The sequence below is a fragment of the Megalobrama amblycephala genome, linkage group LG4 (genome assembly GCF_018812025.1).
Source record: "Megalobrama amblycephala isolate DHTTF-2021 linkage group LG4, ASM1881202v1, whole genome shotgun sequence".
In the NCBI taxonomy this organism is placed as follows: Eukaryota; Metazoa; Chordata; class Actinopteri; order Cypriniformes; family Xenocyprididae; genus Megalobrama; species Megalobrama amblycephala.
The window spans coordinates 20945010-20969203 of record NC_063047.1 but is presented as its reverse complement, the minus strand read 5'-3'; the positions used below and the strand labels follow the sequence as shown (position 1 = coordinate 20969203).

At 36.2% G+C, this 24194-nt stretch overlaps 1 protein-coding gene across 1 annotated transcript; it reads right to left on the bottom strand.

Annotated features, from left to right (window-relative positions):
• Positions 1-685: 685 nt before the first annotated feature.
• Positions 686-22714, bottom strand: ndufs4 (NADH:ubiquinone oxidoreductase subunit S4). The gene is made up of 5 exons (XM_048188225.1): positions 22453-22714; positions 19091-19169; positions 1310-1482; positions 1151-1224; positions 686-876 (listed from the first exon to the last, which is right to left on the bottom strand). Exons 1-5 carry the CDS (start codon positions 22533-22535, stop codon positions 773-775), a joined length of 513 nt encoding a protein of 170 aa, XP_048044182.1. The 5' UTR covers positions 22536-22714; the 3' UTR covers positions 686-772.
• Positions 22715-24194: the final 1480 nt, after the last annotated feature.

Here is a 24194-nt window from a genome sequence, read left to right as displayed (position 1 = left end):
GTGACTGGGTGGTTCCTGAAAGTTCAAGACAAGTGCAAAATACAAATACTTCTTTTACATACAGGTCATTTATAAGGCAATGGTGTCAGATCAATTAGATTAAGTTTTTCAAAAATATATATATAAAAACAAAACAAAACAAAAAAACCCACAATCAATCACTCGTTCTGACTTTTAAGGCTTAAAAACGTAAACATTTGAATGATTCCAAGCAATGTAGATTCGTCACGTGATGTAAAATGAGCATGGTTTGAGTAGTAGCAGAGACTCTGCTAATGTGCTAGCAGAGATGACAGAGTAAAACCATCACTGCTTTTTCAATTGAACGTCATTTGGAGCAGACAGGTGTTTTCCTCATCTCGGCTCATCCCTGGAGGAGCATGAGAGTAAACATATCTAGCCGCATTCAGTCTTTGAAGCTTGACATTTACCTCATCTTGCCGTTTCAGAAACATTAACACTAAACTGTCTTCAAGAGGATTTGAAGGGTGGAAAAAACAAACCACCTGACAAGAATAATTTTCTGAGGAAACAAAGACATTTCAAAGCACACGGCTAGAACAAACAACAGAAGTTACTTCAGTAATAATAAGTGCTGAATGCTACCAGAGATATTGTGTCATTACAATGATTTGGAGTGAAGTAATATCCAGACATAGTAAAGGAAGCACAGTAAAAACTCAGGTGTTGTAAAGATAGTTTATTAGATACATAGAGTATATTATTTTTACAGGTCTGTTAAAGACAACACGGACAGGCAGAAATGGGATGTCTACTTGGCCGACCTCCTGGTCCTTTTGTCCCAGGAAAAGTTTGCTCCATATGACTTCACTCTCGGCTTCGGGACCCTCTTTTCTGTTATATCATAACTCCAACCTGTAAAAATAAACAGGCACAGAGCAGGCTCAGCCAAGTATATCTTACAGGCTGGATTTGGGATATGTCCACTGCTGCTGATGTGCGGTGTAAACACCAGGCCGAAGAAGACAGGGTGAGGATAAATGCGAATCTTTATGCCACAAACACAAACATTTCTTTTTCAAAGCTCAGCATTTCTCAAGAGACAGTTTTGGAAGCGATTCTAATCGGAAGATTGTCGTGTTTAAAAAAAATATGGTCACGATAGTGGAAAAATGTTTAAATGAATTACCGTTCTTCTCTGCGAAAGCGATCGCTTCCTCCTTTGTGCTGAACATAAGCACCATGTTGGACAGGGGGTCTGCCCTGGATTGGGAATAAAAATTTCTTCAGACAATGGATTTTATGAGGCAATTCAAAAAGCATGATTATCATAATGATGTCCACTCACGTGGAGGCCCAGCCCATCAGTGGGTTCTCCCAGCGCTCTCTGGTGTCAAAATCCATCTTCCACTTCTGGGTGTTTTTGACACCAGACTGCATGGCATTGCGGGCGGGCACAAAGATACGGACTTTGCGCGTCTTAATATGCTCCTCGGGAACGCCAGTCAAAGTTGTGATGTCCTGACAAAATGAGAAAGATAAAAACATTTTCATACAGGCACAACATGATCAAATTCTAAGAGCAGGGTGCAAATTACACAATGGTCTTCTTTATTTGATGCAACAAGTTACTTTCAAAAAGGTAATTTCCTCTATTTTGATTGTGACCATAGACTGTTTATATGCAAACTACAAACTTCTATCCCGGTACTTCTGTGATCATTTTAATACAATGCAGATTTGAAAGTCCTGGTATGATTTTGTCAAAGGTTTAATAGACACAGGCGAATCGTTGTCATTTAGGAATAAGATCGCGTGGATGATTGAATCGAGATTTCTCTTTCTTTTTTTTTTTACGATTAATCATGCAGCTCTTATATACACACATTTATTATTATATTATAGTTTCACATGCAATTGACAGAAACTGCATGCTCCTATTTCAGTGTTAAGTTGCCCATATTTTCAGCAAACAGTTTGCTTCATACATTCAGTTTAACAGCATTAAAGAGGGCAAATGTTCAACTCAACTGAACTGTGTATATGCATTTAAAAAAGATTATGTTCTTCATCCTTCTTCCATCTTCCTAAAGGCCACTCCCACCAGTCTGCTATGGATACACTTGACCAGAGTCAAATACCGCCTTGCTTTAGAAGGAAATACTTGTTAGTAAACTTTTAGTTTCGATGGTGTCGACTTGTATTGTTCCTGTAACGCTAATGCTTTTTAAAGAGTAGACATAGTACGGCTAAGATACAATTTTCAGTGATAATCCTACCCTTACAATAACCATTCTGTTAATAACCCTCTGTCGGTGCAAAAAAGCAGGAAGCATAATCTGTAGTTTTCACGAAAGCCGTGAAGCTGTCAAAGGACAAATAAACGTGAATTTCTAGGTCCAGGTAACATGGAGAATGAGGAAACATTGTTCATAACAATACAAAGGAGTTTGAAAATCAGCAAAGTTACACTTTTTTATTGTGTGGTCTGCCAAAAACAAGATTCACACTTTTGCTCTCATAAATAAAAGCATAAAAAGAAGCTTTGCTGTTCTCACATATTTGCACTAAACCCCAAAGGGCATAAAAGTCCAAATACTGCCTAGTTTGTATACAGACGTACACTTGTCTAGACAAGCTAATTTCTCACACTCTCAAAATGCATTGAGACAGTCTATTATGTTCTTCACTGCAGGTCTCCAGTCAGAGGTCAGAATCCTGGGCTTTCAGGTGTGAAGGCGAAAAGAACTTGAGCTAAATAGTACATTAAACCTGAAGTGTTTGATCTGAGCAGGTATCATTCAGGGCATCAGTCTGTCTTCATTGCTGGACTGAACTGGTTTTTCTGAAGGTAACAATATGATTGCAGAGTCTTACCCAATATATTTAAGCTGGATTGTCTTAAAAACCACCAATATTTTCCCCCTGAAATTGATTTCCATGGCCTTTTTTTAAACCTTTGTAAAGGCAATTTTTATAATTACCTTATTAAATGTATTTATGTAAAATGTAACCAATTACAATCAAATCACAATGCTATAGATGGTTAATTTCTCTTTCAACATCAACTAAAGCCATCTTTACACTGCAAAGGTGGAACAGAAGCTGCATCTGACATGGCATTTATTTACACAGACTGTTTAATGCTGCTCATGTAGGGCTGGGCGATATATCGCATGAGATTGTCATGCGCATTTCGTCAGTAAAGCCGGTTCCCTGATTACCGCTAAATCGCCATCACCTGCTTTCAAATGGAGCGGCATTTAATAGACAGAACCGTAGTTCACTGACAAGCTACGCAATATCGCGTTCATTATCGCAGATGAATCGCCTTCGATATTGCGTAGCTTGTCAGTGAACTACTTAAATGCCGCTCCATTTGAAAGCAGGTGATGGTGATTTAGTGGTAATCAGGGAACCGGCTTTACTGACGAAATGCGCGTGACAATCGCATGAGATATATCGCCCAGCCCTTGTTTCATGTTTGCTTCGAAAATGTGCATCTTTGGAAGCGGAGCAGCTCACAAAAGTTACAAAACATGCTACGCGAGAGTGAAACCTGATCACGGCGGGGCGGCATCTTTTCGGCTTATATTTTCAGCCTTTCTCTTTTAACCAAAAACTGAAAATGCCATTTTCGGCTGATAATTTTAAATTTTAAAGCAAAAAGCCAAATTGTTAATCTAAGGTATTTGCTTCTGTTAAAGCCATAAGCCCACGTTATTTTAACATGTTTTTAAAAATGATCGTGTTTAACAGCGGGATTCATGGTGAAAAGCTACATTACCCATGATGCTGAACAGAAAATTCCACCAATCAAAACATGCCAAAAACTGTTCTTTTTTATACATAATCAATTGTTTTTGAATTTTTTTCGTTTTAAATTCGATAATGCTGTACGTAATGCTTAATGGGACTGTAGTTCCAATTTTCAAATACTTTTTTGCTTCAAATTAAAGTTTATATAATGTTATTATTCACCTTGTAGCTGTTTGACTTAGTTCTTGGCTTAAAGCGCTTTAACGAAGAATTCTGCTTCCACCCTGAAGTAGGGATGCATTGATTATAGATTTAGTTGGTATGATTATAGTCTGAGGAATAATTACGGTTTGACGTTTATCACGATTATTATGTATGCATTAATTTCACACACTACTAATGTATAAAATCACATGAACACTCTTTAAAGTAAGGAGGGGGTCGATCCATCGATGCATAGTGATTCTCTCTCCAACGATTCTGGATCAATTATGAGAATTTAGCTTAGTTTTTAGCTAGATGCGCGATGACGCTGAGTGTGCTTTAGAAACACCAGTATTTTGCTTGCTTCCAATTCCTCACACACATACACCGTTCGAAGCTTCCGTAAAATAATCTTTCATAAACTTCGGAAAGGTTGAAGCGAGTTACAGACATTCGAGGGCTTAAATCGCACAGGATGCGCAGTGAGAGACGCGCTTTGTTTGATGTTACACTTGCAGTGTGTGGTCTCGCCCGTCTGTATTTTCCTTACAAATGCTCTACGAAGGCATCATTTATGTCGTTTAGAATGCAGTGGACATATATTTAAAATATGAAACTCAGTAACAAAAGGCTGCTTTCAATTTCAAATGCTGACGCGCGCTGTTTGTGAAGAAAGCTTGCTCATGCGGCTGTGCGCGACTCTGTGAAGTGGTTTAATGTACTTGCGTCTCAAAATGGTTTTATGACACAAAATTAATGTAAACACAGCCAGTTATGTCTTAAGGGTTTAAATGGACAGGACAAACCACATTACTTCTTCTATAGTAACAATCAAACAGTAAAGATACAAAAGAAAAATCACTCATAGTTCTTGAATAAAAAACGTTCAGATAATCTTAAATACTGAAAGCACTCTTTGTTTATTGCTTGTAATATGTTTCTTTGCTCCTCTTTATGCTACTTGCTTATATGTTTTGAAGTTATATTAGTTTAAAATCCTTAACATACTAACAAACATAATTGCACATTAAATTAAAACAATTATTTTAAAAAGTACTTATAATTATTTATGTAAGGATATGTTAAATGTAAGTATTTTAAGATGTTCAAGTCAGTTAATTAAGTAAGTAAGTAAGTAAGTAAGTAAGTAAGTAGACCAAGAATCATATTGGAATCGGATTGTGACTCCCAGAATCGGAATTGGATCGGATCGTGAGGTGACTAAAGATTCCCACCCCAGAAATTACACAGTAACCAAATAATACAGCACAAAAATAATAATAACAATAATAATAATAATATATATATATATATATATATATATATATATATATATATATATATATATATATATATATATATATATATATATATATATATATATATATATATATATATATATATATATATATATATATTTTTTTTTTTTTTTTTTTTTATTTAAACATAATACTATAACGGGGATAATAAATCATAATGAAAATAAAAATACAGTCTGTCTCTTTAAAATTAAATATAAGCTACATATTAGCTATGTATTTCCCTTTTAACTCTTTCCCTGCTATTGACTAGTTTTTCCAGCTTTCCGTGTTTTCACTGTTATACGGTAGGGGTGCTATTACGCATCTCCCGAACGAGTGTAGTATCTCCAGATCAAAACACAGGCGAAGAAAAACTGCCTAACATTACTGAATGAAATGCTGACGCAGGATGAGCTATAGGACTGTGAAGCTTTAGGGGTGTTGATGGACTCGATCTAACGTTACTCCATCTGTGTTTTACATGTACATGAAGCTAGAATAAAACCGATTTTATTTTTGTTTAAAAGCAGAGGCTCTGTTCTTTCTTTTGATATATTGCATGTTCATATATTCATGCAATAAAATATTGTGGGGGCCATGAAATTTTTGTGAGCTGGGGTTCTTTGGTGGAAAGCTTCGCTGTTTGGTGCCTCTGCCATAGTTAATCTAGTGTAGAGTAGTAAACTCCATGTCTCTGATACTTTGAGCTGGTGCACCGCTAGTGTAACTTTTCATTTTGTTCAAGTTGCAACAGTTCCATGCAACACTCAGTGTAGCAGAGCCTTTATGATCAATTAACCGATTTTCAATTTATAACCAATTAATCAATTAATCAATTTTAAATCTCAGTTAAAGGCACAATATGTATGATTTTTTTTTAATTAAAATATCCAAAAACCACTTGCACAGTGTTACATATTTCGTTCAGCCGTGTACTTACATTATCCTAAATGTTTCCAAGGATTTGTAAATCCAGAGAAATTCACAATTTTAAATAGTGCCTGTCCCTCCCTTGTCACTTGTCGCCTGTCAATGACGTAATATCTGCATTATCCCTGTTTTCCTTGTACTGCATAGTAACCATGGCAACAGACGAAGACCGCTGCGTAACATCTAGCGGCACACCGTTGTTGTTTCGTTCAAACATTATAGACCATGGCAAGCAAACTTTGGGACAAGAGGAGAAATAAAATGAGGATCAATTTCGGCATGGCGTTTCCAAGATGGTGAGAGCTTTGTGACAACTTTGACTTGACAGAGCTCGATGCCGCTCTTGCACATTATTAGACAAGCTAAGCAAATGTAGGCTACATAAGACTAATCAATGTTATATAGTTTCATCAGCTATCTTTAATTTATTCTTAGTCCTGTGTCAAATGAAAACAAGTTATCATATTTAGTCAATCTTGTCCTGTTTTTGTTTAGGCTAGTCAAGTTTTAGTCAACTAAATGTCTGAGCATTTTAGTCTCGTTTTAGTCAATGGAAACTCATTCGTCATATTTTCGTCATACTGTATAATAGTTGCAATAATTGTTGTTGTTTGGGAAATTTATTTCTACATTTCATCAGAAGTTGCTTTTTCACCAAATAAGCACAAATCAACAGAATATCGATTCATATGCATGGTTTATTTTACCTCATCTAGTAAACAGAATTCTATCAATATAGCCGAAGCTAAATAAACACCAAAGACTTATTTTTCACGCCCTGTATACATTATGAAAACTGGTAACGTTAAAACAAAAACCTACTCTAAAATATTATAATTCCTAATAGTAATTCCAATAATTCCAAGTGCATTATTGTTTCTCAATGAAAACAACGGCAAAAAAGACCGTAGGCTACATATTGCCACACAGAGGTTGCATAAGTACAATCAGCAACCACAATCGCAAACAATATAGAGATCCATGACAGAACAGACTGACTGTATGACACTTTCAATTAAGCAGAATACCTCAAATGGAGTTCGCTGAACTCCAGTAGCCTACAGCTGCCTTTATGTCTGTGTTTTCAGATCATGGTGCCTCTGCAGAGAGCGCATGCAAATGGTTGCCAGATTGCAAAGAGCAAAAAGCCGCGAACGTATTCATTTAACATAAAAGCTCTGATTGGGGGATTTGAGCTCATATCTGGCAACCACACACATGAGCGCTCGAGTCTTGTACAGCAGTCTGAAATGTTTTGGCTCCACTTTTTTTCAGAAAAAATAAAAAGGTTTTTGGTAAAGTTTTCATTCTTTTAAATACATTTTTCTTCAACAATATTGCATGTTGATATAGTTTCAGTTTTCGTTTAATGGCCTTATTATCGTCTCGTCTTAGTCAAGGGAAAAAACTTTTTTCGTCATCGATTTCGTTAACGAAATTAACACCATCTCATACAGCCAACAAACTAATACATAGAACAACAATACAACTTTCAACACACTCAAAATCAGTTTAATATGATAGTATAACGTTAGACCAAGTGAAACAGTGTTGCGTTATCTTACAATTTTAATTTGTCAAATAAACTGACCTATATTAGAAGTATTTCAGCTTTGCGACTAGTTCGGTAGAATGAAACGTCCTCATTCCTTTATATCCCCTGGGACTCGCGTGTGGCACTGATATGCCTCTCATTAGCAATTGCGCCTGCGATTCTCGGCCACGCCCTGCTTTATATCCACGTTCATTCACTGTGTCATCAATCTACGCCTTTGTTACTGTTTTGAGGAGTTTAGCAGCCCCTAGCGGCGAAAAAAAACAAAACATACGACGTAAAGTAAATCCACTTCACCAGCTAATTATTCTTCAACAGCGATGCCATAGAAATGTACAGGGCTACCGCAAAAACGGAAGTTCAAAGACATTATTATAAATATGGTGGCGCGCTTGTTTTTCTGGCGCATAAGATCAATAAACAAAGCATTTATTTAATCAAGCTCCAAAAACAGCTTGTTTGGATATTGGGGGGCTTGTGACATCACACGGGCATATGGAACATATGAAGCCGCCCCTTAAAAACGGGTCATTTCAGACAGAGGGTCAGAATGAAGGTTGAAAATAATTGTTTTTTCAAACACACACACACATTTTATACATATTTTACACAGCCTCAAAGACCTGAAGTGTGCGCACACCAGTGATGGGAATGACGGCATTATAAATAAACGGCGCTACTAACGCCGTTACTTTTTTCAGTAACGAGTAATCAAACGAATTACTTTTTCTCCCGTTACTGGCAAAAAATGCCACGTTACTATAATTGAGCTCACTGAAGCGGTTTTCATCCGAGTATAGGCTCTCTCTCAGCCATAGGACCTGCAAAGTTTTTTCTCTGGTGTGTGCTGCGGTTAGTCATACACAAATCTAATTTTAAACTGATAATAATGTATGATGCTCTGTGTTTGTGTGTGAGCATGCGAGCTGAGTGCGAGCACAAACCAGAATACCCTTTGTGACATGCTGGATCGAAAATATGTGAAATAAGTTTTTCTAGTCAACTAGTTGTTCGTTTAAGCCATTAGTTGACTAATCACATTTATATTAATTTAATTTCTTAAATAGGCCTACTGGAGAGAATAAACCATTATAATGAGCGTTTACGTAACAGTCTATAGGACTCAAGAGCACGCATAAAGCTTGCCATAAAGAACCAACAAAAGTAATAATTATGAATGTGATAAAACACAGCAAGGAGACATTTTAATTGTTGATTAATAAAGTAATGTTTTCTGTCAGCTACAAATATGAAGTTGACATTGCTGACTCTCATCATCTGCTCATACTGGACGCGCCTAGAGAGAGAATGTACATTTCATTCGGATTAGGCTACATAATCAGAGTATCCCATTTCTTTTCGTTTTTAGATATTTCAAGCTTTCTATAGATATATTTCTCATGTCTGCGAGGCAAGCAGCCTATACGCCGAGTCTCGGTTCATTTAGCCTATAAGTCGCGCTTCAGTTCACGCGCCAGTGATCGCGCCCGTGCCCGCCATGATTATATTGTCTGCTATATTTGCTTCTTATTTATTAAATCCAGGCAATTGGTTGATGAAACATTGATTAAAATTAAAATATAATTTTTACAAAACGAAATTTACTTTAAAGAAAGGCTTTCTACAAAACATAACTTAATGAAGTGGTCAAAATCATGTCTGAGCCACTCCATGCCTCCCGATATATTGCGCATCTTATGATGCATCTTACTCATGCTGTTCACTTTTCATAATCAAGTAAATGAATTTAAAACATAAAGGACTATTTAAACATAAATATGAAACTACATTTTCTTTAATGGCTACCAACATGTATTGTACAGTACAGAGAAATTTCATAAGCAAGAGCGGATCATGAGTCACGAGTCGGATCAAGAATAATTTATTCTTATATTTAATATTGCTGGCATTCAAGTTATTTGATTATATATATAGATTTCTTTTTTAAGTAACACAATAGTTACTTTCCCTGGTAATTAGTTACTTTTATAATGATGTAACTCAGTTACTAACTCCGTTACTATTTGTGAGAAGTAGCTAGTAAACTATAACTAATAACTTTTTTAAAGTAATGTGCCCAACACTGGCGTGCACACGCAGAGAGGCACGTTTCATTAGTGCAAAAACACCAAAATGATTCCTCTTAGCACATACCGAACCGTACCAAAGCAGTGACCGTAAAACCATGATAAAAACCGAACCATGAGTAATTTGAACCGATGCACCCCTAAAATATATATAATTATTTTTGGTTATTGTATAAAAAAAATAAGAGAGGACTGTTACAAGAAGTTGATCTGAAAGCTGTGCGTAACATGCTGCATGGTCCAACACTCCAGTGTGGTGCTGCTGAGCTAAAGGAGTCTGCTGAAAGGCAAAGAGAGTCCAATTCCTTTGGGAATTAGCGACCAGCAATGGGAAGTCGGCAACAACACACAGACAAACCTCCCAGCAAGCAGCCACCCAAGGTTGTGAATCCTACGAGCAGCTCCCCTTTCAATGCAGGAACTTCACACATTTCAATGGCTATTACAACTTCAAAGAATCAAATTTTCATCATTGTCTATCATCTGCCACTTGATTCATATAAAAGAGGTTCTTTAGCATGAACTGTGAACAAAAGGTTTCCAAACACTGACTTACACAAAGTCTTCACGTGACACTCTGGGAAGGCTGGGAAGAAAATACAGTACCATATGCTCTATTTTACAACATAACTTGAGTGAAAGGGGAAAAAGATGTTAGGCTTTATAATGAACTAAACTGTCAAAGATGACAGTAGCTCAGAACCACACCTTTAACTTAGTTACAACAAAGATTTAGCGAAATGTCAGAACTTTCCAAGATGGGTATCTTCAAACCTTAGGATTAGATTCAGTTGGCTTGAAAGTTGAAATAGAAAGCTTCTCAACATTTGAATTAATCTTTTTGTTGAAAATGTTTAGCACAAGGGACAGAGAAGAAGAGGTCTCATTCAAAGACACTGCTGAGCAGAATGACAATTAGTCTAAACAGACATGCAAAAGACTTAAATTCAGTGTCTGCGCTTAGACCACAATATATCTTTCTGGTAAAGATAAATATTATTATTAAATAATATTTAATTATATTATTAGTTATTCCATAAATGCCCTACCTTTAGACCAAATAAGATCTTAAATGTTTTCTAAACTGAAAAACTTTCCATTGTCCTGCAAAATTAGAGGAAAGAAAAAAAACAAATGGGGAAAAAAAAAAAAAAAAAAAAGTAGTCTAGACTTAGTCTTGCCTGCATACATTAGGACAACAAAAACTACGAGGGTGATCTAAGCAACAGACGAATGCACAATGGCCCATAGACAAAGCAAGCGACTGTGCCTTAAATATGGTGCTTCAAGGGGCAAAGAAAAATTAGGCCAGAGAGAGGGGACCACAAAGGGAAACACTGCACTTTTCTCATTGCATGTACAGGAAGCAAAATGAGAACTATGAAGTTTGACACTATTCACTGAGCCCTTCAATACCTGTATGTGCAGACAGAATGCCAGGCTTAAGAGCGAGGGAGAAAAGACTGGCAAAGTCTCCGTCACGTGAAAGCGTGTCTATATTTCTGACACCTCTGGCTCCTCTGTGAATAAAGAGCATGAGAGCCTTTTCAGAGCGGCAGACTGTGAGGCCGACTGCTTGAATGAGCCCTGCGTGCAGCTTGGTAGAGCCAAGTGTGGCCAACAAGACCGATACCGAAGTGTAAACAAGAAAGAATTTGGTGTACGAACAGAACTACAAGGAGGAAAAAAAAATGCTCTTAAGGTGTCGATTCTGAATTCTAATGTGATTTCAAAGCAAATGTGATGAATTCCAAAATTTGCTTGCGCAAATTCATTAAAGGGACATATTTCAACTTTAACTGTCCCTTCAGAAGCGGTTTCTTGACTGTTTTGTTGATCACTCTGATATTCAGATGTGTAATACAGATCTGTGTTGCCACACTCGATAGCAGTTTCATACACTGATGGCATCTGTTGCCTGTTTCTGACTAGAAAGGGAAGGACGCAGTTAACTCGTAAAGTTATGTGCATGTGTGGCCTACTGGCATGTTTTAAGTTTAAACCGACAATAATATATAAAATTGTGGATGGAAAACTTATTGAAAGGTTACAGGTAGAACCTCTGGGACTTCTGATGGACTTCTGATGGCTGTATTGTTCACATTTCAGCATATGGAGTTGTTTTAAATAATACTCCATCATTCCAGCATAATTCCTTCAGAATCGTTCTGGTACAATTTGCATGGTGATTAATAAAAGGAAAAGAACAGGGGAAATTATCAATCTGCTCAGACACATCAAAAAAAATAAATAAATACATAAATAAATAAAAAAAAATAAAAAAATGGAAAGACATTACAGGTTGGTGTTTCAACTTGCATGCAAATGTACTTCCTGGTTAAAAACCAATTTGTGTCCAATGACTGATGATCCACATGATAAACAGAGACAGACTAGTAACATAAATATTTGGATTCACTCTCTAAATGAGAATGAAGTGAAAACGAGAGATCTGCACATCTTTGCGGATCAGTTGACATTACAGGGTTTCTTCGGTGCTTTGAAAGATCTTTTTTAAAGGGGTTGGTTTATTATGATTTCACTTTTTTAACTTTAGATATTGTGTAATGTTGCTTTTCAAAGCAAAAGGAGATTTTCTTTTAAAGAATTTTCTACTTCTTCCCGGGTTGGTGACATCACTAACCCTAAAATTTACATAAACCCTGCCCCCGAGAACATGCAACAAAGGGGGTGAGGCCATGTTATTGCAATACAGTATGTAACACAAATGTAACAGCATGTCATAAAAGCAAGATGACAAAATAAGTTATAACTGTAATTAAAATTCACACACAGCCCACAAAATATAGAAACAAGTAATACTTATAACCGTTATAATTTATAACTGTTTTGCTTTTTTCCAGTATTGATGTTTTTTAGAACAGCAGAAGACAATAAGAAAAGTAACATTAAAAACGTAACAATGTTCAGTATTAAAAGGGATTATTATGAAACTTATTGTACAAAACAACAGGAACCAGCCAGATGTGAACATTGATTTGTTTTTCCTCTTCACCCTTCCCATTTTCTAATTTTCAGAACATAACAATAAATATATATTAGCGGTGCAACGGTTCACGTTATGGTTCGGTTTTTATGGGTTTTAGGGTCACAGTTTCGGTGCGGTTCGTTATGTGCTATATTCAGGGGAAAAAGGACTACTGTCATATAAAAACAAAGAAAAGAAAAAATAATCTAACTACAAGCAACAGCGCAAATAAATACAGTAGAGCAAAGATACAAATAAAATAAACAGAAGTTTTCAGGTCCAGAAATTGAATAAAGTAGCTAATCAAATATAAAACAACATTGCATATAATCTTTTCTGTATAAATTAAATAAAGATTAAATCATTATTAATTAAGTTACAAAAGTTATTCAGTCAAGAGCAATAAGTGATTTCCTAGACTTTTGTTGTTTGATTAACATTAAAAACACACATCAGGAATATTAGGCTGCTACAGGCTAATGCATGGATAACAGTACACTAACACTGAACACATGCGTTCTTTCTCGAGTGTTTAAGTTCACTTAAAATATAACTGACTATGTTTGCTAGGATACTCACCAAGACGGGCATGTTGACAATTTTTGTGTGAATTTGTCCGTTCAAGCTCAAGACTTTAAAGAAACCTCTATATTTACACGCTTCCGAGTTCTCTTTTGCATCTTGCACTCGAATATTAAATTATTAGGAAGGCTTAAATTAGTTTAGTTTAAACACTGATAGCAACGTGCTGTTCAGGTCTCACAAGCGCTTGCGCGCTATCAACACCCAGGTAATGATGGCATAAATGACTGCTTATATAGAGTATACGGCACTTGCATTGAACAAAGTTTACGGGAAGCTCGAATGTGTATCCATCGACAGAAACAAACAATAGCCTAATTCTGTCTGTCTGTTTTATTTATTTTTAACAAACCATATTATATATACGCACGTGTCGTCAGATATGAGACGAACCGCGGTGCAAGTGTGTGCAGAACGGTACATTTCGATTTTTTTTACAGAGAACCGTTACACCCCTAATATATATTACATTACATTACATTACATTACATTACATTACATTGCATTACATTACATACACACACACACACTCAACTGTTCAACAAACAACAAACAGCACGACAAATAACACTGAAGACTAACAAATGTATTTGTTAAGATAACTATACAGGAAACCCTTTCAGGCAAATTTCTGTCCTGAATCCTGGAAAGTAACGAATTGCCAACTTTCTGTCTGTAATGGCAATTACAATTAATAAAAGTTTAATATAGGAGTCACAACCCGATTATAATTATTACTAAAGGCCAATCAGCTACATTAGCATTCATATTTTTAGACTATGAGCAGTAGAAAAAAAGTGTTTTGACCCTTTTGGAAGACCACAGGGTGATGGAAATGAAGTGAGGAACAGAGTGTGCACTACAGCCAGTGCAAGTGTCCTTCCTCTGCCACACAAAGGTGCTGTTGGGCACTTTAAAGGTTACTTTCTCAAGTGTTAAGCAAATGAAATACCATTTAGCGACTAATACACAAAGCCTCTTGTCAGATCCTCTTTAAAGAGCAATATCCTTTGACCTACTTGCCGGCCTTGGGTTTTTTTTTTTCCCGGACAAGCACCTGGTACGAGGGGACAACTAGACAAAACAGACACTTGAGATGAACACTGAAGGGAAAGAGGGAGAAGGGGGAGGAGGACAGAATCACGGTTGGATCTTGAATTCTGTCTACCTTGGAGCCTCCTACACAACGATACACGTTTGACAGCTTTTTTTTAACATGTTCATTCAATTTACAGCTCCTGCTAAACAAAATGCCTCTTGCTTGCAATTAGGTATAATTTCACTGCTTTTTGCATTTATTTTGTTATGCAGAATGGTTCGCAAAAACATTTCAATATACATGCAAAATCATGCACTTTCAGTAAATGACTGTGTAATATCTACACCACTAACAGCAGCAAACGAATTAGCAAAATAATGACATAATCAAACAGGTTTTCTGAACACTATCCCCTGTCTGCCATTGGCCATCAAACAGACTCTATCCCAAACTCACACCATTTGTTGAGCCACTGTTGGTGTGTTGGGCTGATCAGGATGCTCAAACAATGCAGTGTTCCTCAGCACCACAGATGTGGTGAAATACAAATGGCTTACTTATAATGATCTTTTTCATATTAAACAAAATCAGCATGGATGTGAATTCACATTAAGAAAAAAAGTCATATAAAAGGAGTTTCACAAGCAGCTAAGTTCATTCAGAAAGCTCTGGTTATATGAGCTCTTGCACGGCTCAGACATTCCTTGTGAAGCTCTGTGTCACTGGCCAGCCATGCAGGCTTTCTCGTGGCCCAGCATGCTTAATCAAACTGTAATTACTAACAAAAGCAAGTCAGTGCAGGCACCAGAGGGTGAAAGCGCCCAGACTGCGCCACAATCACGCAGGACCTTAATTACCGTCATTTGCAATGCCACACATTTGACTGCACTGCAAAGTGGCACATTTGCAAGCACTTTAACTAGAGCTCGAGATCCCCCCCCCCCCCCTTTTTCAAAATTAGATGTTCAAAAACATAAAGAATGCTATTATAAAAATTTTCAAAGGCACTTTAAATCTTAGATTAATTAGTTTCAAAACAACTTATGCAAACCATTTCCTTAATAAAAATAACCAAAACAGTGAGTGAAATATCATTCATAAACACCAGGGGCCGTATTCACAAAACATTTTATCTTACCACTAAAAGTTCTCCAAAACAGTTCTTAGCTAAGAGTTTTCTCTTAAACCCTATTCACAAAGCTGCTGAGACCAAGTTTTACTAAGGAATAGAGAGGGCGGGGTTGACATCGTTGCTATGGATGATGCTAACACGCTTACTAGCTATGCCCACAGTGATTGGCTGATGGGGGAGGGGTCTCTGTCAGTGATTTAATCATGGAAATATTGTAGAATAAGGTATCATGATTCCAAATTAAAATAAAAGTTTTAAAATACAAATGTTGCCATATTCAAATAAAGATTTTATAATAAAAAATATTGCCATAATCAAATAAAGGTTTTTAAATGTAGGCTAAGTGTCACTAATTAAACTAGTATATGTTCAGCTAATTGTCAGCCTCTTACATGTCTGCGTCTCTAGAGAATGCAGAATTCAAGAGACAAATAATGTTTTATAAACAAATTTGGGGAGGAGCGCTTTCGAACGGTCCATCTAAACAGTTCGAGAAGAGGTATAAATAATATACACAGATGAGAGCCGACTCACTCACCTATAGTTACCTCGACAGTTTTATGCATCCCGCCTCACTCTCGGCTGGGGTTAAGGGGAGAACTCTGGGTTTGGGCTAAATTTCGAGCTCAGAGCCCTCGATCCCCTTGGACAGCACACGGAATACACTTATTACTATATATATATATATATTTTTTTTTACTGTATTCAATCATCTGTAAGTGTGAACTTGTGAAAACAACAGCCACAGGTAATCGGACATCATTTATTTATTCATTAAAATTTATTTTGGGCATTTTTATGTAGATTCAAGTCTATAAATCAAAATATTTATTGCATTTATGAAGAAAAGGTTCAACACCCAAGGCTCTATCGCCATTGCCTCAATGGTGTACAGTGTCTTTGGGTGGATTGCTGAGGAGGATTGGCAGCAACGGCAATTAGGATTGTTTGTGATTTTGTCTTAGTGACTTAAGAGTCCTCTTGCTTACTCCTAACATTTCACAGATTTAGGAGCTAGTTTTAGCGCTAAAATGCTTTGTGAAATACTCTTAGAGTGAAAATTTAGGAGTCCTAAAATTAGGATTGACGCCCTATATATATATATATTTTTTAAGAGTTTCTCCTAAATCGGCAAGTTAGGAGCTGCTTTTAGCCTTAAGATGTTTTGTGAATACGGCCCCAGAGCTTGACGAGACGAGACGAGACTCGAGATTGAATTCACGAGACGAGACGAGACAAGATTTTTACACACTATTTTTAAGAAATCCTCAATGGCGAAATACATGACTAGAAAAAATATTCTGCAGGTGTATTTGAAATGTTTTAACAAATCTAAGTTGTAATGAATGTCATTTCAGTTCTACTTTCTGAGTATGAATTATCATATGCAGTAAAAGACAACAATACTCAAGTACTGTAAAAGGTTTTGCCACTTACTCAACTGACTGACTTCTCTTCTGTATGATTTCAGTCTCTTCAGACCTTACTGTACATGATTTATGAGCTTCTACAACTTTTGACCTCCTAACTGAACTCCTTTCCACAAACTGATCATAGAAATAAAAACAGTATGAATAAAAATGGTAACACTTTACAATAAGGGCTCATTTATTAACATTAACATATTAACCAACATCAACTAACAATGAGCAATATCTTTGCTACAGTATTTATTAATCTTTGTTTATGTTAGTTAATAAAAATAGTCATTCATTGTTAGTTCATGATAGTTTACAGTGCATTAACTAATGTTAACAAATTAAACCTTACTGTTTGTTCTTAATAAGATTAGGAGAAAACTGTTATTCATTTTTATGGTAACACTTTACATTAAGTGCAACCATGATCACACTCTCTCAATATTCAAAGTGCAAATAAGACCAAATGTTTCTTTGATACAGAGCTAAGAGATGGTTACAACTACATTGCCCAGCCTAAAATAGCTTTCATATTGAGAGATATTTGCATTCATCAGGGAGCCGCTTTCAAAATGCGGGGTATTGAAATCACGTTTGAATGCGCGCTTATATATTATATATATAAAAACTTTTTTTTTTAACCTTTTGATGATATCCGATAAATCTCTATCTAAACTAAATGGAATCCTTTTCCTTTTTAAGAATGTCACATCATAGGTCCATTTATAATAATAAAATATTTCCCAATTAATCAGACATGATTATATTGAATATGAAATTTGAAAATATTTCATCCAAGTTTATTAATCAACAAACAATGATCAATTATATTTTTCATATTTTTATCAAGTATGATGAATGTAGTTACTCAAACTCTCCATTTTGTGATCGCATCATAAACCTTCATCTTTGATTTGAGATAAAAACTCAAAGCAGTTTTTTTGTTTAAAAAAAATTGATGCTCTTTTTGATGCATTATCCCTTTCACATTCTTCCTGGTCAACATGTCTCCATGTTTCGGTGATAAATTACAGAGCAAGCCATGAAAATTAGAGATCCAAAGAAACGTCTTGTAGAATTTATTTAGGGTCAAACACAAAAACACATCCAGGTGACCCAATATAAATTCTTCAAGACATTCTGAGATTACCTCAGATCACTGAAGACCTGCACATCATCTTCACAGAGCAGCTCCACAGAAACTAATCCCTAAATTGTAACCCTTGAAAAGATGCTTTCAATTCAGAAAATACTGTAGTCATATGCTTTACATGTGATCTACAGACATGCCATAAATACACGCAAGTTAAACAGAACTGGCTGTCCATATATTACTTCCTAAATGGAAAATATAAATTCTTTTTTTCTTTGCAATCTTGTTTAAGTTACATTACCACTCCTGCAAATTGTCTGATGATAGTTACAGCAAATATGAAAATCTATTATAAGAAGGCTCTCTAAAATGTCTTGAATAAGACAGGTAGTCTTCACCATGACCAAATATCTCGCTCAATGGGCACAGCTCGCCTGAGAACAACAATGAAAGCTCTGTGGCCAATTATAAAAGGACAGCCGCCGTCTTCCTGTGAGTCTGCTACTGTCAGACTGTTTTTCCCCCTTTTTCTTTCAATCCCCTCTTTTTGGGGGCCCTTTTGCAGCTTTACTTTAGAGTGGCCCCTACTATTAAACGAGAGCCCTCAACCAGGCGGGGTGTACTTGCCCGCTCACAATCAGAGATAGTCTGAGTCCACCCAAACACCCCACTCTGCCAAACCTGTCCCACACATTCAAGCCAGCTGAGTGTCTGAAGTCTCAAAGGTAAACAAGGTCATTATTGTTTCACAAGGACATGAAGGAAAAAAAAAAAAAATACTAAAAAGATTACAAATCTCTATTTCAGTATAGATGGATTTAGGAGAGGACATTTTTCACTGTCTAATGCACACTAGCATTCATTAAAAAATATATTTTAATATATATATTATTAATGAAAATCATATCCATATATTGTGATCTAACCATGTAAAATATACATAAATTACAATTATTATTATAATTAAAAAAGCATTTAAAAATTGTGACCCAGTACAATCCAAAAAAAATAACACAGTACAAAGCAGCCAAAGTTCATACCAGTTTCTCATCCACAGTGATGAGCTGGGATCCCCGTCCCTGTTGTTCTGCCAGCCTCCATCCTGATGTGCTTATTGACCTGCAAAACAGGAAGATGAATTTTAAAAAATAATAGAGATAACAAGCAGACACACACACAAAAAAACTGTACTTAGATATAAACAACGGCACAGTGAAGTGTTTTGGAGGAGGATGTGTGTCGAGGGACAGGAGAAAGGAAGGCACACATCTCTCTCCACGGCCCCCATTAATTCTGCCTGCTGAGTTTCTGGCAGGCTACTATAAACCAGTTAGCAACAAACAGCCATTGGTGTCGTCCTGCCAGTCTGCAGTCACAGCCTTTGAAATTGAACAGAAGCTGGTCTGTCATAAATCAACAATAATTCAGAAGTACCGAGCAACAGAATCCCTTACTGATCTCTCATTTCAACTAAGTAAATGACACACAGCCGACAGGTGAGGAAACATAAAGCTGCTTTTAAATTTGGACCATTTCAGTAGGCCTTATCTTATGGTGATTAATGAATAAGCCTTATTCATTAATCACCATAAGAGTACATTAATTATTCATAAATATGATCCTATGTAAACTGGTGCATTGAATTGAATGCAATGATTTAGGGACAGTTTCCCAAATTATTTAAACAGAAATTAGCTCTGCTTTTGTTTCACGAATAAGGCCCAATGTGTTAAGCAAACAAATGCTTTACGTTTGTAATCTGAATTTTATTAACTTTAGCAAAAAAAAAAACTAAATATAAATTTGAAAATTAAAAAAAAAAAAAAAAAAAACACAACTAATCAGCTAATATCCAAATCAGTGGCGTAACGTCTGGGCATGTAAGGTATGCAATGCTATTACAAGCTTAACACCAAAGTATACTTCGGGCGTCCGCATCGCAAAATTTTCGTCATCAGGAGGGTTCACGGACGTCCGCACTCCCCGTCCGCGTGCAGCCCAATTTTTGTGATGGCACGGACAGTGTGTGTACTGTACAACAGCCCATGCAAGAGAGAATTGAGTGTTTGAAAACAAAAGTCCACTAGATAGTGTGCAGTGCACATGCCGAACGCGTCTTTCCACAGCCAAATACTTTCAAAGGCTCGCACGCGCGAGACAGAACCTGTGTACATGTTCAGAAAAATGAAGTATAATAGAAATAATGTTGTCAATAACTTGCTATAGCCTATCTATGTTAAATGTACTGAAAATCATTAAGAATCTGAATAAACGAACCATAAATTGTCCATGCCATGTCTTCGTGATGATCTATTGTATTTGACTGGTATTCGCTTTTCTGTCATTTTTTAAGTGGGTTTCTGAAACGCGTGCATGCAGTAATGTAAGCAGTACAGAATTTAGTACAGAACATGCCCTCTACCCACCGCAAAACCGAGGGGGGGCCGTAAAAATTTATTTTCCATATGGGCCCGGGGCTGACTTGCTATGCCACTGATCCAAATTATAGGGAAAGGGAACATGCAGGACGAGAGCAGACAGTGTGTGCATTTTAATGTAAACACGTGACAAATTTATATCAGATTTGCACATACAAAATGTGTTTTGGCCTTTGCCACATTTTATTGATAGAAAGAAAATCAAGTGTAGAGACAGAGGGCCAGAGTCAACCCAAAGTCCCTTTCAAGGAAAGTCTGTTCACTCTGTGGCCATATTTGCAACACCTCTGGGCATTTTGGGCATCCAAGTCCTATCTATTTTAGTGGGGGAATCTTGAAAACTGCTTGCAGAACTCAACTAAATAACATATTTCAAATCAGCAACAAAATGTTACATGAAATGTCCCATATGTGCTCAAATAGTGTTTTTAAAAAAAAAAAAAAAAAAAAAAAAAAAAAGCCTATTTCAGGCTTAAATCAGCCAATGAGCACGTGCAGTGGTAAACACGAGCTTCTAATGGCAGCTGCAGTGAAGCAATGACTTTACCAATCAGAAATTATTTTCTTCAGAAGGCGGGGCGTATTCCACCATGTTGCACGTTACAGCATCATAAGTAATAGGAGTGAACCGTCTTTCTAGACTATAGTCCTTGGTCAAACCCACATATCACATTAGCATGACTGCTCAATTTGCTGGAGCACTTGTAGCAACCACAAGGCCAAAAATGTAACAGAATTACAAATCCTCTAAAAATCCTCAATCATATTTATTTATGAAAAATATCACTAAAGCATATTCATTTACTAGTATGTCATTCTTTCAGAATGACAATCTTAAATCAAAAGAAATGTAACCTATCTGTGCCTGCTGGGTCCTGATCTGATATTCAGCCAGAAGGAAGAGATGATTTAGATCAGCATGAAACGGAAGTTGTGATAGTCTTATCTTCCTTACTGTGATGAATCTAAGTGAAACTGCATCTCAAACAAAAAATGTAGGCGGGACTTGATTCTGTCCATAGGGATTTGTTTGGATGGATGCGATTTGCTATTGCTGTGATCTAATGTGAGTGACAGGTTGCCCCGCCCTCACGCCAGTAAACATGTCATCAGAGAAGAGATGCTGTTACAAGAGGGAAGGGAACTTATTTTCACAGGACAGATTAAGAGGATGTGAATTTTACAAATAATGATGTGCACAAATAAATAATTTATAATAAATACAGCACTAATCAACAAAAAATGTATTTCATGGTGACTACAAGATGGGAAAATTTGACTAAATGAAAACAGTACAAATTTTTACAGTAAAAAAAAGCTAAAACTGAGTAAGGTTATATTGGTACTAAAGGATAGCAGCACAATTTCCAACATGCTAAACTACACAATCTATCAGATGTATACAACAAGTGATAAGAGCATTAGCTTGTAAATTTCAGAACTTCTGTAACAGATAAAGAAATAAATATGTATTGCCATAACTCAGACTTCTCCTAGACTCGTGTTTATATTAACATTCTGTATTTTCAGCCTTCGTTCATGCAGAAGGTCGACGCGCTAACAACCTTCACACAAATAGCCACACATGACAATCACACTGACATCTGACAATATCATTCAACACACCAGCACAGGAGAATCAGCACTGTATTTATCACTAACATTAGCCAGTTTCATTTCTATGTGTTATAAATAGAGCACACCTCAGATTCCGAGTCTATTGTTTGATTGACTAAAATAACACGTTACATGACGATATAATCTATTATGATGCCACAAAAGATGTGCGTCAAACAGGCAGCTTTTAAAACGAGAGAATTAACAGATGACACTCTGGCTATGTTAGTTAGCTAACTGGCTAACACTTTAACTCTCAGCAGATCAACAAACAAACCAACCGAGCGTTATTTCTTTGCATCTAAATATATAAATGCAACACAATTATTAGAATTACTGGTTATTACCTGGCAGGATTCACAAATGTTTTTGTGACTGAGTTAAAAGAGATAATTCGGCTTAAACCAAAGAGTGACATTGAAGACGCCATATTGACATGGTCTGAGGGCTGTACGGCAACTCAAAGCGTCCAAACTCAGTCAAGCGATGTGTATTTCTTCTCTTCATGAAGTGAGAGTAGAAACTTCAAGGGGGGAAAAGTTTCTGATATTCTTTGTGATGTTCAGCTGAAAATTACAACACCTCTGGATGTGTCTGCAGAGCTATGCAGATGACTAATTGAGCAAATGACTTTATAACACCTGATTTTGATTTCGCGCAGTTTAATGTGGTTGCATCATTTGCCCTAGTTTTGGAATTTTGGCTCATTTTAGAAAACTTAATTTAATAGTAATAACCTAATGCATCAAAGGAAACACAGTTTTTACAAATGGGTTCTAACTTGCACAAAAAGTACAATTTAGGCTACCCATAACTTTGTATCAGTGTTAATAATTGCATGTTTGTTAAAGGGTTTGTTCACCCAAAAATGAAAATATCCCATGATTTACTCACCCTCAAGCCATCCTAGGTGTATAAGACTATCTTCTTTCAGACGAATACAATTGGAGATATTTTTAAAAATATCCTTAGTCCTCCAAGGTTTATAATGGTTGTAAATGGGGGCCCGTATTTTGACTAAAACAAAAAACAAAAAACAAACATCCATCCATAATCAAAATAATCCATACGGCTCCTGGGAGTTAATAAAGGCCTGTTGAAAAATATCCATATTTAAAACTTTATAAATTAAAATAACTAGCTTTCAGCAAGGGTCACTTGGTGCAAGTCGAGTTGCACAGTATGCGTATGGTCATCCACTGGAAGGTAGTTATTTAAATTTAAATATGGATATTTTTCTTACAAAAACGCATCACTTCGCATCAAATGGCCATTATTAACCCCCTGGATTACTTTATGGATTATGTATGCATGGAAGCATTTTTGTTGTTGTTGTTCAAAATGTGGGCCCCCATTCACTACCGTTATAAACCTTGGAGGACTAAGGATATTTTTAAATATATCTCTGATTGTGTTCGTCTGAAAGAAGATACACCTAGGATGGCTTGAAGGAGGGTAAATCTTGGGATTTTTTGGTGAACTATCCCTTTAATATGTGGTTGGTGTCATCAGTTAACATGGCAAATGCATGATAGAGTTTTGTAATAAATGTTTGCTAATTCGGAGTACAAATAACATTTGTTATTTTTATAGAATTTTTTATAGAAATGTCATAGAAAGGCATTTTATTTTAATAATAATTAAAAGCATTCAAAAAAGTTAATTTTTTTATAATTTAATTTTTTTTTTTTATTTGAATCGTGATATACAATGCATGCATAAAACTTAAAATAGCCAATGCATAAATTAGCTTTCACGTTTTCTCTTTCACGTTGTTAAGTTTAATTTGATTCCTTGTTTGTAGCTTAAGCTTGACATATATCTAGCCCATATATCCCAACAATAGAAAAAAAGGGCTCTTAGAGAAGAAAAACAGAAGCAAGCATCCGTGGCATGTCCCTTAATTTGAGTTCAGGTCTCTTCAAAGGCTCTCTTCAGATGGGTCGATTTCCTCCTCAGTTCTCAGGACTGGACTGAAGCAAGACAGCCCTCTCTTGGGACTTCAGGCATGCCACAGCATAACACACTCATTTTCTGCTATTTATCAGTTCCTGGATCCTTCTTTTACTTTTGCATTTCACCATTCATT

Excerpts from the sequence above, each read along its gene's own strand:
- ndufs4 (XM_048188225.1), bottom strand. The coding sequence starts at position 22,535 with ATGGCGTCTTCAATGTCACTCTTTGGTTTAAGCCGAATTATCTCTTTT. Across the intron at positions 1,483-19,090 it reads TCACTGTGGATGAGAAACTG|GACATCACAACTTTGACTGG; the intron begins GTATGAACTTTG and ends TCATTTTGTCAG. Across the intron at positions 1,225-1,309 it reads CTGATGGGCTGGGCCTCCAC|GGCAGACCCCCTGTCCAACA; the intron begins GTGAGTGGACAT and ends TTCCCAATCCAG.